The 17,388-nt window shown below is 39.5% G+C and overlaps 2 protein-coding genes across 5 annotated transcripts in view; one reads left to right on the top strand and one right to left on the bottom strand.

Moving 5' to 3' along the window:
• Positions 1 to 17,388, bottom strand: part of adam22 (ADAM metallopeptidase domain 22) — a 90,405-nt gene that overhangs the window by 26,024 nt on the left and 46,993 nt on the right. For 2 of the 3 annotated variants that reach the window (XM_061263626.1, XM_061263608.1), the window contains exons 7-14: positions 8,440 to 8,509; positions 7,399 to 7,469; positions 6,700 to 6,774; positions 6,492 to 6,563; positions 5,332 to 5,498; positions 4,088 to 4,175; positions 2,928 to 3,018; positions 2,762 to 2,813 (exon numbers count right to left, since the gene is read on the bottom strand). In XM_061263626.1, the coding sequence (XP_061119610.1) occupies positions 2,762 to 2,813; positions 2,928 to 3,018; positions 4,088 to 4,175; positions 5,332 to 5,498; positions 6,492 to 6,563; positions 6,700 to 6,774; positions 7,399 to 7,469; positions 8,440 to 8,509 (686 nt within the window). The remainder of the gene's footprint in view (positions 1 to 2,761; positions 2,814 to 2,927; positions 3,019 to 4,087; positions 4,176 to 5,331; positions 5,499 to 6,491; positions 6,564 to 6,699; positions 6,775 to 7,398; positions 7,470 to 8,439; positions 8,510 to 17,388) is intronic. The other variant, XM_061263618.1, reaches the window with a different exon arrangement.
• Positions 9,707 to 17,089, top strand: cldn12 (claudin 12). Of its 2 annotated transcripts, none has more exons than XM_061263685.1 (2): positions 9,707 to 9,831; positions 14,107 to 17,089. In XM_061263685.1, exon 2 carries the CDS (start codon positions 14,127 to 14,129, stop codon positions 15,201 to 15,203), a length of 1,077 nt encoding a protein of 358 aa, XP_061119669.1. In that variant the 5' UTR covers positions 9,707 to 9,831; positions 14,107 to 14,126; the 3' UTR covers positions 15,204 to 17,089. The 2 variants fall into 2 exon arrangements, with proteins under 2 accessions (XP_061119669.1, XP_061119660.1); XM_061263676.1 differs by having other exon boundaries at positions 9,714 to 9,831; positions 14,074 to 17,089.

The following is a 17,388-nucleotide window of genomic DNA, read 5'->3' on the forward strand; positions in this document are numbered from 1 at the left end:
CGTCAGAGCCAGGGACTTGCTTCAGGCGCCCGTCAAGACATTGGCGGACGCATCACCACAGGAACACCTCGGGTTTCATTTCAATGTCTGTCAGCATTGAAATGGCAAAGGGACAATATGCCGTGGGGTTGAGGAAGGGGGGGGGGGTTATTAGTACATCCGATTACACATGCAGGCATAGAGGGGCATTACGCCAATGGAGTGACAGAGGGGTGGGTTAACAGGGTGTTTCCAACATTGAATACAAGCGTCTGAAATACCATTGACATTCAAGACAACTGCTGCAGCCTTAATGAGGATAGAGAGGGGGGAAGAGGGACTACAGTGGCCAGTACTCCAGCAGGCTGCCTTAGCTGCAGGACCCACAACCTGAGAAGATGTGAGACCAGAAGTGTACAACCAATTTCTGAGAATGACCAAAACTATATTCCACAATGCAGGGTCTAACATTGAAGAAGGTGAGCTTATTTGCTCCTCTGGTCAAGGGGGAGTATGTGTGCGTGTGTGCTGTTTTTGACAGGAATGACATTGCAGACTGTATCAATCGGTTAGAGATGGTATATGACGTGTGAAAACGGATATCACCCGTTATCAAGGTACAATCCATTGTGCCAGTAGTGTTCGGTGTTGACCATTCTCACGAGCGACTTCAGCCAAAATAAAAATGTCAAAAAAATGTCAAAAAAACGCAGACCGAGTCAACAGGCTGCGTTTTTTTCCACATTGGAAACAAGAGAAGCTAGGCGGAGCATCGGGCTGCGGGCCCCATGCTGACGAATGGGATGGAAGGTTGGGATGACTGACAACCCTTCCGAGCAGCCGATTGGTCAAACCGCATGAGCAGCTTTATAGCCAAGCCTCTGCTCACCTGCTGTCCCATTTGGGATTGAGGGAAAACGCAAAAGGTATTAAAAAAGAAGAGTAAAGACTTACACACACTAACGCACGCACACAGCACGTACACACAGACGCACTTGTACACACTCGCACTCATTGACACGCACTGGGACCTCTAAGGGTGTCTGCCATCAGATCACACAGGCTGAAACTGCCTCTAGCAGCGGATACTCCAGAGCTTGAAACACTGAAGGCTAGAAGCGTACCTTTTAACCATCTAAACTTCCTTTTTCATTGTTTTACATGAATATGATTATCAGTTTAGATTAAATCCGCCAACAGCGGATTGTTTTTTACATAATTGCATCTGATGTGGTGGGATAGAAAAAGCAACCAAAGAAATCTCAAATGTCTATTGAACAAGTTCCTTGTTAGAGGAAAAAAGAGAACAATTCATCAGCAATTCATTTATTTTGATCTTCATTTATTTAGTTGAACTTGTTAGTCCTCTAAAACAATGACCGTTAGCAATGAGCAACTTAAAGAGCCTACACTGCTTCAAGCTTCTGAGAATCTACATGCATTTCAGCCATGTGACTGAGACAATTCCCCAACAGATTTGTAATTAAGAGGTTTCTGTAGCCCTTTTAAGCAAATGCCGATTTATTTGACAGGCCTGAATTCAATCTAACTGCAATGTGGTTTGTTGCTAACTTTCAGACATGAATTCAAATTCAAGCAAGTGCTATGGTATTTTACATTTCCGCAAGTATCTTCCTTAACATAAAAAACATTTAATTAATTGTATGAGACATTTAAATAATGACACTTGCTAATATATGTAACAGAAAGCTAAAGAAAAATCACACTGCAGCAAGACTGAATAGGGTACATCTTGACTGTGATACAATAGACATCCATCTTGTTGATTTTCATGAATTTGTAGCAATGTTGTATCATGAATGAGAATGATGAATGAGACCAAATTGACCAATTAATAACTTTATTAGTGCATAATTGTGCTAATAATTAGTGCTAATTGACCATGTTTTTATTGTATGCCACATGCAATAAATACCAATTTGAATATTCAAATAAGTGCCAGTTCTTTTTCATTTATATGTCATTTTTGGAAATAAGCACCCAATATTTATAATCAGTTTATTGAGTTCTGCATGTTTTTTTGCCAATAATTGTCTTGTTTCAGCAAAAGTTACAGCATCACAGTCAGGAGGTTACACCATACCTAAGATTAGTCATATATTAAGCTAATTACAAAAAATTATGTGAGCAACCATTTGTTGGTAAAATAGAGCTCCAGCATACTGTTAAAATCAATTTAGGTTATCTGCATTTGCACTAATGCCTCTCAAATTATGTTTATTTAACTAGTAAAATAAACTAGTCTAATATACTCTTTATTTAACTGTAGTATAATTATTTCATAGTTTTTCTCATACAATATCCATCCATACTTGTCCCTACTTCAAACTACAAAACAAACTGTTGGCTACTTGAATCATGCACTTGAATCTAGCTTGAAATGTAGACATGTACTGACATCTAGTGGCAACATTTTAAAAAGTGTAACTGACATTTGATTATAGTGCACATATGCCACATAGTATACTTTACATTTAAAAAAACATATTGATAAAAATAAACTGTCTTCAATCATTAATTTAGTCTTTGTAGGCGAGGTGTAATAGCAAAATCTAAGAGCTTCATTTTAACAAATACTTGAAAATATTAATTTCTGTGCATGCAGTTCAGAAGCTCCTCAAATCCATTCAAATTAGTCTGCAACATCACTGTAAGACTGTCCCATGAACAAAGAAAAAAATCCAAGATGTGTTCAAATGCATGCTGCCATTTTAGACAGTGAAACTTGCAATGATAGCATACTTCTTTAGGAGCAACTTACCCAACATCATCCATTATGCACCCCGACCATCTGTCATCACACTTGCACTCCCCTGAGAAAGGCAGATGTTAAAACATACATTATTGCATGATAGCAGGCCTGTCACACATCTTTGAAGACTTTTATGAATAGCCGGGGCCGCAGGAGCATTAAAGGAGGCACGTACCGTTGAGGATCCTCTTCTTGTCTGAAAAGATGCCGATGTTTTGTCCCAATGACTGCGCGAGTGTTATAGCCATCTCGTCTGTTTTTCCATACTGAAACGAAAAGAAAATTAGAGCAACTAAATATCTGCCAAGCGGACAAGCGGTTGGGATTACAGTTAAATGGTAAATGTCTGCATGTATATAGTGCCTTTATCCAGAGCGCTGAATTGATGCTTCTCATTCACACACACTCACACACCAATGGCGATTCGCTGCCATGCAAGGCACAAACTAGCTCGTCAGGAGCATTTGGGGGTTAGGTGTCTTGCTCAGGGACACTTTGACACACCCAGGGCGAGATCGAACCGGCAACCCTCCGGCTGCCAGACAACTGCTCTTACCTCCTGAGCCAATAGTTAGTTCTAATCCTGAATAATTCTCCCAAAAAACTTAAACTGATTAAAATGTCACTAACCTGAACTTGGTGCATACATATCAGCATCAAGGTCAGATTTATTTACTTTAGCATTTGAGCTACCTTGCTAACCATGTCAATAGGTCAATCATTTATTTAAACTCGTCTTCCACTAGAACAGTGTTGTGTGTCAAACAATTTGTTAAATATGATTTTAACAAGCAGCTCCAACTGTGCTGGAAAGCAGCCATGTTTCCTCTAGGAGCGGTGTGTACGTGTGTGTGTGTGTGTGTGTGTGTGAGTGTGTGTGCATTTTCACTAGTGAATGTGAGTGTATGTGTGTCTGTGTATTTATGTGTGCGTGTGTGTGTATTTTTACTAGTGAATGTGAGTGTATGTGTGTCTGTGTATTTATGTGTGCGTGTGTGTGTACTTTTACGAATGAATGTGAGTGTATGTGCGTCTGTGTATTGTGTGCGTGTAACTAGAAGTATGTGTGTGCATTAATTTTGTTCTGCAAGAATAATCTCTACAAGGATCTGGTAAAGGTGTTTGTTTGTACCTTATAGTTTTTGCACAATGACTCCAGTGAACCACTGTCACTGAATAGTGCATCGATTTAGCGAGTGATCTGGACAAGCATGCATGACAAAACCAATTTTGATAGTGCAGTTGCATGATGATGCTGCCCGAAAGCACAGGCCTTGAAAAAAAGAGATAAGCATAAGGCTTGTTGTCCACTGTGCAGCCATGGAAGGCTTGTACCTCATTGACTCCTCCACCTTTTGTCAGTGAACAGACTCCTCCAAGATAAGAAGCTCCTCCCCTACTGCTGTGGAAACGGCTCCCTCTGCTGGACAGAAAGAAAGAGCACTTAACGGAATAGTTCACTTCCTGGGATTTTTTACACGTTGGATGTTTCAAAGTTTCGGAACATTTTCAATGGACCTAGACAGTTTTTATGTAGGCAGAACAAAGTTTAAAGTTTATTTTGGATACAGCCTTTTCAACCAACTGGCTTTACATACACAGTATAGGGGCATTCAGATGTTTGTGGCTTAAACCAATTAAATATGATTCAAGTCCAAAACAGCATTTAGAGCATCATGTTTCCCGATGCTGTACATAATGAACATAATCACAATTATATATATATTATATATATATAACATTGTATGTTGTGTTACTTCATCAGTCCTAGAGGGTAACTGATTAGGATTCCATAAATAAACACACATGTAATCTTTGGGAGCACAACATGGCTGTACACACTGATCTTGAACTACCTGAAGTATATTTTCTTCCTTTTAAGCACAAAAACCTGAATCCCTCAACACTAGCCATTGCACACAGGTCATCAGAAACATCAGTAAATATATGAAATATCCCTCTTCAAACATATTAACTAGAACTTAAATAATATATATTTTTAAAAACTGAAAAAATACTATGCCCTATTACGCCTGAACTTATTCTGAAATGTTCACAACACATCCAACATATTTTCATCTCACTTCCCCAATGACAGCTGTACAGTCTCAGAACCCCCACCTAACAAAATGGCCACATGCTAAAATCTTTATTCAACAGCCAATACAGGCTGCAGCAGAGGAAATTCATTGCACAAATACATGGGCATGTTTAAACATGTCTGAATCAAGTTGTTTTACATCACAGATTTATACAAGCAATTCTAAAGTAAATAAGGCAATATACTTGTAAATATGAAATCATTACAATTCCTTTTTCTTTTACTTTTTCTTGTTATTATTTTCTTATATTACTCAGGAAACTCAACATGATTGTTGTATCTGAAAGTCTAAAATAAGTCACTTTGGAAATATAGCAAAGCAATATACATTTAAAAGGGAATATTTAAATATATTTTTACTAAGGACCCCTAAGGATGCCTTCATCGCATCCTGATGGGTAAAGACCTGGCTGTCAGAGCCCTGCTATGGGGCATTCTTACACTGTTCTCAGGCAGTATATCACAACGTGCCACTCACGAGAATAGGTGCACTGAGTCACACTTCTCCTTGATGAAGTCCCGCCTGTACTTCATGAATTCCCGCAAGGTGATCATGGGGTCATCATTGATCTTGAACCTGTTGTCAGCTGCCCAAGTCTCCATAGCTACCAGGACAATCCTGGTTTTCAGTTGCTCTTTGAAAATCTAAAATGGGACCAAACAGCAGTCTCAGTCAACAGCACCCCATTAACCTCTGTATTGATGACAATAAGAAGTGGACTGGTTCTTTATTGTAAGAAGCACCATGCACACACACACACACACAGACACAATACACACACACACACAACACACACACAGGCATAAATAGACATGTATCTCAGAGGAAAAGGAAAAAAAAGAGAAGCCAACTGATTTAACAGCGAAAAAGGAAACCGATTAAAATGGAAACTGTCTTATATTATAAGTCAGTGCATACTGTATTTCCAAAATCGCTAAGCCTTCTGACAAGGGGAAAAATGCTGAAGATTAGAATGGAGATCAATGCCTCATTCTGTTTCCATAAGGCATTGGTTTTCACGTGTTCACATAATCTCAAGGGCACACAGTGAGCGACCATGTTCAGCTTGCTCAGGCTCCGATTTCACCGGAACAGCAGAGCCGTGAATGTTAGTGGTCATCATTCTGAGTGGCCCACAGCTGAGCCCACGCACCGAGAAGCCAGTTGGTCGTCATCTCGCAGTTATACACTGATAAAGTTCTCTTCGAGTAACTCTGCCCTTGGAGCTACTGTAATTTGCCTGTAAAGTCTCTAATAGAGGCCGGAGTTCAATCCAGCAAAAATGCTAATCAAAAAAACAAAAACAAATGAAGACAAACTATTTTTCTACCATAACTCTTCTACCATTTGGCTGCAGTTCAGTAGTCGCTAATTATTTTTTAGATATGTAAAAACATATTCGCTCTATAAACATGTTCTTCTAGTTACAGTATGCACAAGCTGCAAAATGGATGGAATGAATATTCCCCCAAATCTTTCACTTATAAGCTGTAATGCAATACATGCAGCACATACAGTACAGTGTAAATACAAAATAAATACATGTTTTATGTTAAGTATTTATGAATAAGTACAGCAAATTGCATTAAATACTGTACATTATAATTAAAATACAAACATCGCATTTTCAGACTTACTATATCAGCCATGTTCACAACCGACTTTGCATAATTATTTGTCTGACCAACAGAGAGGCGATGTTTCTTATACTGTTGGGAAAACAAACACATAAAGATCAATCAGAAAAGTTCTATCCATTGGAGGAATCATAAGCAATTAGTCACACTTCAACTTTAATTTCAATAACATTTAACACTGTGTGGAAGAATAACCATTGAATCTTACCATCAGGTGGTCATTGATAACCATAAGTTCTATATACTTGGTTTCATCTTCAACACTACGTGGTATTCGGGATGCCTACAGCAGGAAGGCAACAAAAATATGCTATTGATAAAAGATTACCCACACCGCTAATTCTATATTAGTTTGCAATGTTACGATGGGTTTTAATCTTACGATTTACATGAGCAAACATAACTGTTCTTGAAATCTGGTATATTAGCATGTGTTCTTTAAAGATTTTAATGATTGGAAAAAATCCTTGTGTTGTTACAATAAATATGGGAGCATTTTACAATATTCATCAGGGGTGCAAAGGTTCTTATACTGTATTATGGGAACAGAAAAGAAAATTGGCTCCCCCTGTTAACTCTGTGCAGTAGACCAGGGCTCATATGATGAATGCTAATTAGCTCTCTCATCTGAGCTCATAAAAGAAAACAGCATGCATTTTACATGTTTCCTTAGAAACAGGCCCTTGACTATGCAGTAGCCTACCTCCTTTTCCTAACAAGTATGCTTTCAGAATGAAATTCAATCACAATGTGAACTAAGCAAACAGAAAAAACCTGAAAAGTAATTGCCCCTGTAATATTTCATGGGAAACCTAAGCAAAAATATATTTCATGCAACAAGGGAAACAAATTGAAATACAGATAATGTGGTTTGCTCACCTGTGGCCAGCAAATATAAGTTACTTACCTGTCTCTTTCTCCTCCGATGGGCCCCTGTGGTGCTGGGGATGGGTGGGACGTCTGTTTCTGGAACACCAGCTGGAAACCCAGCAGCACCACACAGCATTGGTCACAAATGAACCCCACCACTGAATGCTCCGTGTTGTGTCGATATTTTTTCTTATTTTCTTATATATTTTCATAATATTTTCTTTCTTATACCCTGCTTTCAGAAAATTACAGAGTATGCTGGCCTTTCTTCCATCTTGAAATCAGAAACCAATTTCACCCCAAAAACCCATGTAAATAGAGTTAAATGTCTAATAAACTGCTTTATTTGATCAATTAAGAGCTGAGTAATGACAAAAATTAGCAGACCCTTTGGCTCTCCAGGAACAGGGTTGAGGACCCCTGTTCTGAAGGGTCCTTCTGTGCTTCATAATATTATTCACAATTATTAATCATCCCTTCTGCTCTGATGTTGCTTACATAACAGGCATTTGAATCCAGACATAATTAATCAGTGTCCTACTGGTCAAATGTCAAGGAGGTATAAACAAAAACACTGCCAAGGTGTCTAGAACGCAAAAGTGGGGGAAGTATTCTCCAAACTAACTTCAACCATGAGAAACTCCCACATCAACACAACAACATCTCTCCAAATGCCTAATTCAAAGAGTGAATACCATTTCAGTCAACATGACCTTATTCAACTTGCGAGCCAGGAAGAAGTTTGAGCTTACCTAATAAATGCACTCATTTTCTGAATTACAGCATTTGGAGAAAATCTGTCACAACGAGACATCATTTATTTCTTATACCTACTGGAAAAAAGTTTATATTCCTGGCTTGTCTCCTCCCACCAAAATGAAAGAAAATTACACAAGAAAATGGCCTGGATTCGGTCAATATTTTCCTTAAATTTGGCTTAAGATTGAATACAAGTGACAGATTTGTATTTCCCAGTTCAATCATTTCATCAATCACCACAATTTAAAATAGTACTACTTGCATTTATAAGCCAAAGTTAAGGACTGATGTTGATGTCCAGAATGTGAGGTAAACATACCAGGAGGGATGTCATCTGTGGCAGCCTCCATGCCCCTGGACTTGTATATCATGTGGACGTAAACATCTTCCTGCAAGAACAGAAATGAACATAGTGATATTTGACAGCATATTGATATTTGGTTTTTATCACTAGCCATGTTCATATACACACCAGTACCCCATTATTGGGAGTACTCAGTTTATGTTAGTATTTTGATTATTGTGTCTATATATCTAAAACATTTAAAGATTTGGCCAAAAATTCTGGCGTTTTAATCCTTTGCATTGGATGACTGCCTGAAGTCCCATAATCACCAGATGCTGAGTATGTTCCCTCGCAGTGCTAAGCCAGGCCTGCACTGCAGTGAATCTTCAGTTCCTGTTTCAGTCTTGTGTTCAGCATGTGAAATGCATTCAATTTCATTCAGGACCTTGGCCAGTCAAAACTCATCAGTTGTGAAAACTCATCAGTTGCTTTAGCAATATGTTTTGTGTTATTGTCCCGCTGTATCGAAGCACCATCCAATTAATTTTGAGGCATTTGGTTAGATCTGAGATGTTTTTGTCCACTTCCGAATTCATACTAACATTGTCAAAAATTGGTGATTTTGACACATCAAATATTTTGGCTATGTCTATGTCGATTCATTCAGATTTTTCAGCTTCATTATGGCCTGCTTTTCTGGCATTGACACTTATTTGGTCCTCAGATTTTTTTTTTTGCTTTCTTGTGCATGAACAGATGATATGATGACACACACCTGGGCCAAGAAACAAGAGCCGCTGCCAAATTATTGTCCAATTACTTGTTCTCTATTAAAACGGGATGTGTCATTCCAATACTGTTCACTGGATACAGATATAAATACCCTCAAAATAAAGTGGACAGTCAGCACTTTCACCTCATATTAATTTTATTTCCAATTCAAAGTGTACCGCTGTACAAATACGTTCGCATTTAACTGTATGTTAATAACATGAAATAAAAAATGTCTTGACCTATTCTCATGCCTGAAACCTGAAACTTGGACCAAAGCCTCTTTACATTTAGTTCGAGGGAAATCCGTCATTATAATTATGAGAAAATTCACAAAATGTCGGTATATATCCACAAGTTTAAAATGAAGCATTTTCAACACTATTTTGCTGTTATTGGCTGTTTTGTCTGACTACTACACTATGCGGAAAATAATTTGCCTACAATTATAAAGTAACAGAAAGCCCAATGGGAGCCGTGGGCGCGTTGGTGACGTCAGCTTTGGCTTTGCAGCACAAGCTCACGCAGAACGCGCTTCAGGAAGCTGTTTGCCACAGGAAATAGCCCTGTACACACAAGGTGCGATCAAAACAAACTGGAAATGTCTGCTATTTAGAAAACGTACTCGCAAAGTACCAAATATACGAATCGAAGGTATGTACTTATATCCAACCGTGTAATGAGTTGTAGTGGTTCTTTTGGACTCGAATCTGAATGAAAATTGTGAGCAACAGGTTGCTATTCTGGTGTTTAGCCAACGAGCTAGCTGGCAAGCTAACCAGATTCCTCCGTAATGTCTTAAATTATGGCCTTTTGACATCAAGTCTAGACATTATCGCATACTTAAGATTAAGGCTGCTACGCGTTTATAGCTAGCAATGAATGTTTAATTGTTTTAAAGTGGAGATCAGAGATTTATATGCCAATGTGTTTGACCATTCCTAAAATGTTCTTGTTAGCTAGTTAGTACTGTTACTGCGACAATCAGAGCGGAACCATAATTACTGGTTTCTGGTCGTGTCAAAAATAATATAAAAATATTCAAATTGTGGGTAAATAATCACTGTTGTAAACACGCATTTGTTTGGGCATTTAAAAAAAATGCTGATAAATTGCTATTCCAACAGTGCCAGAGAGCTGTTAATACTTATTGTCTATTGTTCTATTGTTTGTTGTTTACTGACCTCACTGCCAACTGCTTCAGTTCAGTATTTGGTTGATTAAGCAAACCGAGACGGATAGGCTGTTTGATGGAATTTGAGCTTCGACTAATGATGTCGGGACTGCACCGTTATCAGAACACGCGTGGTTTGTTTATTTAAAAAAATAATAATCTTGAAGCAAAAACACTTCTTAGATCCAAATTGTTTTACGCAACACATTACGCACTATTTTCTTATATTATGTTTGCTCAGAATTTTCAATCTTGACCGTTATAACTGGTCAGGATTTTAGGACTGACTAAAATCCTCCCTACCACAGTCGACACTGACAGTGTCAGTATGAGTTCAGACCAGAAGGGCACTAGTATTAAAAGTAATGTCCATGAGCCATTCTATGCCAACTTCAGGAGGTTGCACCACAGCACCTCTTGGATTTGTCTTCCTTTTCCTGTGTGTTTGTTGATAATGATGAGAGAGCCATTTATATTTTGCAGGGTGTCGCGATGAAAAAAGTGTGGAGGCACGAAATGTGAAATTTAGAGGACCACAACTTAATACGGAAAAGCCCTGAATCTTAGCAAAGTTGTATCTGCGGGTAATTATGTGTGTATAATTCAAATATGGTCACAGAAATCATGTCCCTACTGTCATTTTGCAGATATTTGATCATATCTGGTGATATCTTTAAACAGAGACCAATTTTGGGGGGTCATATTCCCAAAACGAAACATATTTTTAGTGTCATTTTATTTGTAAACGAGAATCACCTAAGAGCACACTTTCACTGTGTGAAGATACATATGTTACTAATAACATATCAGAAATATCATCCCAGCAGCCCAGGCACATCAACTTATGTTGAAGTTACATCCTTATTCAACTTTTCTAGAAAGATTTAGCTTTGGTACTCGATGGGTTAATCTATTACTGAATACATCCATGATCAATTTAAACAAAACAATCTGTTGGATTGGATCTTATTTTTTCATTTTAAATGCTATTCCCCACACGCATTACAAAATAACCAATTATTCTATAGGTCTTGTAACTTTGTGAATGAACATTTATTTTTTATGTATGATTAGAAATGACATTTGTACACCCGTCAATCCAATAAAGTAAATAAAATACACCATCGTTGTATATACGTTTAAACTTAAATTATAAAACATTCATATGCTCCAAGTCACTTCTTGATGCTGTGATTTGAAATGAGGTGTCCTTTTCAGTAAATCCCCTGAACAATTGTTCTGTTGCCTTGCTGAATTGATAATGTCTAACACTTCTCAGCATCAAATCCGGAACTGCAACACCGCACCATGCCATATGGTTAAATGGCATACATTCATTGTCCCTCGAAGGCCAAGATAGGGTGTTGGATTCCTTTGATCTCTGCATAAATATCACATTGACATCACCATGTTGAAATGTCCTGTATGATAGGTGTACCAATCATCATATACTGCTGCAGTGCAAATTCCAACATACAGTTCACTGGCAGTGATAGAAGGAGCAGGTCAGGCTGATGAGGGCACGTTGCTGGTGTAATCGATGATGTTTCATCATGAGAAATCCTAAACATTCGTGCACTGTGGTGGCTACATGTTCTCTGCAATTATTGACAGCCCAGGCACTAATAAATTTGAGGTCACCGTCGTTCTCCTCCCTATTGTACACACTGAATGGGTGTAGAGTTGTTTGCTCCATCTCCCAGTGAAACCTTGAATTGCATCTTGGCATGCAAAGACCAATTCTTCAGCAAAATCCTTCTATACTATCAGCTCAATTGATGCTGGCAGTGTTTCCATTAAGTGCTGAAGATACCAAGATTGGGCCTTCACAATGAACTGGTGGGAGGTTGCCTTGCCAGCTATTTTGAGTTTCCTGATGATGATGTCCATTGTTTATAAGCTACTTTATCATCATCATCATCCATGTCTTTAGATTCAAATGCATAGTTTAGGAATTCTTTGAGGTTCATTTTATTTGGGTATGTAGCGCATCTCAGTAACATGCCCTCTCTGTTGTCTAACGAACAAACTAATATTGATTATATATAATATTGGTAGCACACCAACCATTACCATTTAAAATTTTGATGAATTTTATACGCACACAAATATTATGTCCACAGTCACACACCATTTAGGTCGTAGTGAACAGAATGAAGACAAGCCAAATGAGATCTGGGTGTCTTCTCTTAAATTTGATGTGAAATTCCTTCAAATTTGCTAGGGGCAGTCGTTTCTGCTTGTATTCCTTTGTTCCATCTGCATTTCTGAGTACATTCATTATCATCATTGAACGAAGCAAGTGCTTGTTTTACTTTGTCTGCCAGTGGTCTTCCTTTGGTGGGTGGGCCTGCTAAGGTCCCTCTAATCTCTCTTAGCTGTCTTGCAGTCAAAATAAAACTAAGTGTTACACTGGGAACATCTTTAAAATGATTAAAAGCTTGACTATCCGTCCAACTCTGAGGAACCAAAGTGAGAAGGCGCATTTTTTGTTGTTGTGGGATGGCAATGGCCAGTAATGTTTCTTTTAATGCTGACATCAGGCACTTCAAATTTGTGCATCCACTACAATTAGATAGCTTGGCTTCAGAAATCTTATATGCCTGAGAAACCTTCTTTGCCATGTTGCCTATGGCTTCATTTCTTCCTTCGATGAAATTTGGGATGACTGGTCCAAAGTTTAAATGATTATCAAGTACACAGTGACATAAAAATGAAGTATGAGCCTTGTTTACAGTTCCATTACAGATTATTCCCTTACAGATTCCCTTTAGTAGTAGTTAATTCCATAGATGTTCACATATTTCTCTCAAATATCGAATGTGTCAATGAGTAATTTCTTAAAGTGGATACCAAATCTTGTTGTGTCAAGAAACAATAAATAAATGAAAACTTACTTATAATAATTTTCTTGTGCATTTGCCAAGGATCACAGCATTTTCTTTGGAGTGATGCATAGCTATCAAAAAGGGCATGCTAATGATAGGAACATATGGTGACTGATGTTAATTCACTTTTCTTGATGCCACATCTCCATGATAGTACCCTACTTCATCTTCTGTAAACTTGCTAAGTAAATGCAATTCCTGTAATCTGGTAAACTGCTTCAAATGACAAACTGTTAATCAGTATCCCTACAGAACATTGAGCGTTGACTGAAATTTCTGAAATTGGTTTCTGGGTGGGTCTAAATGTGCCAAAAAAATTGCCCAATTGAATCTTCTATGGCTCATATCTCAGCCAATGTTATTAGTAATGTGTATCTGTACACAATGATAAAAGTGCTTTCAAATGACTCAACAACAGAAAAAATATATTGCCTTTTGGAGATACGACCCCCCAGAATTCATCCCCGTTGAAAAAAAGTTAATTTTTTGGGCCGGATATCTCAAAAGGAAAGTAGGTTTTCTGATGTCAGATATGAATTCTACACCCATAACTTCCCTTACATCCAAATTTCCAAAGATTTCTGATTTCACAACACATTTTTTGTCGAGACCTGGCGAAATTGAAATGGCTCTACTGGCAAAACGAAACGGAGTATGAAGCTCAAATTTTCTATCATCATTATCTGCCAACAGAAAAATAAAAAGGTTGCTATGGTCCAGCCTCCTGGAGTTGGCATGGAATGGCTCTCGTGTAAAATGTTACATGATATAGTCTAATTGTGACTACGTTTATGCATCTCTGACTGCTGTGGCCATGTCTGTGTCTTTTCTCAGTATCCTAGTGATACGCTGTGTTTCCCTCGTCAGGACCGTCACAGACAGCCGAAATGTCCTGCCGCGACGTGCACGCCACCACCGTCTTCGCCTTCATCATCACGGTGGTTTCGGTGGGAGGGCTGCTCGTGGCAACCCTGATCCCACAGTGGCGAGTCACCAAGCTGGTCACCTTCAACCGGAACGCCCGGAACGTCACGGTCTACGACGGCCTCTGGGCCAAGTGCGTCCGTCAGGATGGTGACTCCAGCTGCTACTTCTACGACCCGGAATGGTACGCCCGTGTGGACCAGCTGGACCTGCGCATCCTCCAGTTCGCCCTCCCGCTCTGCCTCTTCTTCTCCTTCCTCTCGCTGTTCCTCAGCATGTGCGGCATGTGCAAGACGGCCTGCTGCGCTGCCGCACCCGAGGTGGACAGCAAGAGCAAGTGCCTGGTGAACAGCGCGGGCTGCCACCTGGTGGCCGGGATGTTCCTCCTCCTGGGCGGGAGCATCGCCCTGGCGCCCTCCGTCTGGTTCCTCTTCTACACCAAGGAGATGAACAGGAAGTACGACAGCATCTTCTCGGACGACTTCGCCGTGTACGTGGCCATCGGCTGCTCCGGGGGGTTGTTGCTGGCCGCCTTGCTGCTGTTCATGTGGTACTGCATGTGCAAGAGGCTGCCATCTCCCTTCTGGCTCCCGTTCCCCGCCATGTCCCAGAGCTACTCCACGCAACCGCTCACCGCCAACGGCTACCCTTCCCCCGTCTACGCCCCGCAGACCTACGTCCCTCAGGTGTACGCGCCCTCGGTCCTCGACGCGCAAGCTTACGGGCAGTCTCAGTACGGACAGTCTCAGTACGGACAGTCGCAGTACGGACAGTCTCAATATGGACAGTCTCAGTATGGACAGTCTCAGTATGGACAGTCTCAGTATGCCGCTAGCCAGTCTGGGGGCCAGGGCTACGTGCCTCAGATGTCGGCCCCTGAGGGGTACGGCTCTGAGGCAGGCACCTCGCAGGCCTACGGCGCGCACAGCTACGCCCCCTCGCAAGCCTACGGGTCCGGCTACAGCGGCCCCCGCTACTCCACGCGCTCCAGGCTGTCCGCCATTGAGATCGACATTCCTGTCGTCACGCAGGAGCTCTGAAGGACATTATTTTCGGTCACTTCACCCATCACTGAAATTAGTTGTACTTACGAGAAGTAGTAACCAGTCATCTGAATAGTGTTGTGTTTTCAAAATATTTCCTGTAGCTCCCACTGGTAAAGCGGACATTACTGGTAATTTGTCTTGTGGCTTGAAATCGGCAAAAACAATATCATCCAGTGGCAAGGACGAAGGATCCCTATGTTCCTTCTTACCAGGGGGAACTACAGCAAATATTTTTAAAAGTACATTCAGCACTTCAGCATATTCACATTAAAAATTCTGGAAGGACAGATACTACTCCGGGTAAGTGGAAATGTACCTCAATTCAATTTAATTTTTCACCCCGAGGGGCCCGCACGTTCGCAGGTCGACCGTAGCGTGCCATCGGAGAATGAAGGGCGCGGGAACAAGAGCACTGTATCGACTGTATCTGTCCTAGCACTATGGAGTCACTGAACAAATAAGTCATTGTCGTTTGCAAGCGTTTGTAAGAATACAGTTACATTCAGTTGACATCACTTTAAAAGTGCATCATACACTGAGCAGAAAGAAGGAGATGGGTAGAATGGAACTCTTGTTTTCAAAGAAACTCATACCACATTCCAAATTGCCCGTATTCTTTAGTTTAGTTTTTAACATTTACATTCACACTCTTTTATTCAACCCCCATAGTATACAATGCGATTTCAGCTTTGCAATGTTTATGTACTGATTAACATTAACTGTTTTTTGTACAGAAAAGCTGCTTGCTTGTGAAATGGTTAAGAAATCCTGAAAACTGATTTTTCAAGATTTCTCATTTGTGCCTTGGTATTCATTTAGTCCTGTGGTGCCATCTGAGAGTTGTGAATCAATTCACCTCTGTTGTGCCTTTTGATAAGTAATTATGTTGTGTTCATATAATGCTTTTATGGTCGACTGCCTTTCACTTTGTCAGTAACACTAGAATAGGCTATATTTGGCATTCTAAAAGGTGAATGTGTGAAATGTATGTTTTAACACTAGAGTCTGTAAAGAGCCATGTGTTTTCTCTTTTAGTCTTAATCTAAAACTTAAAAAAATGGCACGCAGCTACTGATTGTCTTAATGTAGAATTATTCACATGTGAGATGTGGACCTTTTCAAAACTACGTGTGGATACACTGAAGCTCGTCATAGATGGGTCATCAATGTCATCTTGACTGTTGTGGAAGTCCTCTGCAGTCTTATTTTTTCCACCTCTGGAAAAGCACCTTTGATATGCAGCTCTGCTACTGACACGCTAGAAATTTAAGCTACATAATCTGCATATCAGTCTTATTTCCATTTATGAAGTATTTATAGATTAACATGGTCCAAGCACTTTTGTCTTAGCTGTGTAGCATCCCAATGCATGTTCTGTTATATTTTGGGTAGAATTTGCAGAGCGCCAATATGATTTTACCGGTCTTAAATCTATCAAATGTATTCTTTATTTTCATTCATTCCAGTATTGCTTTGCATTTAAAAATGCGGAACTTTTTTCAGAACGTCAGCTTTCCTAGTGATTTCTGAGTTCATAAGCAGAGAACAGCAATTGGGATGTTTTGCACAGTAGTGACTCTTGAGACAGTTATTTCTATTATGAGTCATCACTAACCCAAAAGATGCACAGTAGTCATTTTGCACTGCACTAGATCAGTAATAAAATAAATTAACACTTGTGAAAATTTGATACTTTTAGTCATAGACACTACACCTTGCAAAAAACTCTACACTTTGTGGATAACCTTTGTATTTGTTATGTACATTTGACTGTGCATGGTATCTGAATATGTACATGAGTAGGCAGAGGTTTATTACAATGTCCATACAGAAAATATCTGTAGAATTGTCTTTTCCAATAAATGAGTTGTTTCGCTCAATTTGCCGAGTTTTCATTTCACACAGGATCAATGATGACTGGTTTTGGTTGTTCAACTATAATTAAAATGATTGAATAGCCTAAAACTGATTTCTCCAACAGAGTCCATTCCATGATAAAAGTGAAAAATGAGTATTATTACTTCCAAATGTGAAATGCTTCAACAAATATCTAAAAAATATTTCCTGTTTAGAATAGGGGTTTTCACCCTTTCCTGATCCAGGGACCCAGATTCAAAGGCATCCAAGCGATCTCCATCATGAGTTAAAAAGGGTTATATTTTTAAAAAAAACGATTTGA

The sequence above is a fragment of the Conger conger genome, chromosome 1 (assembly GCF_963514075.1).
Source record: "Conger conger chromosome 1, fConCon1.1, whole genome shotgun sequence".
In the NCBI taxonomy this organism is placed as follows: domain Eukaryota; kingdom Metazoa; phylum Chordata; class Actinopteri; order Anguilliformes; family Congridae; genus Conger; species Conger conger.

Coding starts and splice junctions, on each gene's coding strand:
- cldn12 (XM_061263685.1), top strand. CDS start 14,127: ATGTCCTGCCGCGACGTGCACGCCACCACCGTCTTCGCCTTCATCATC.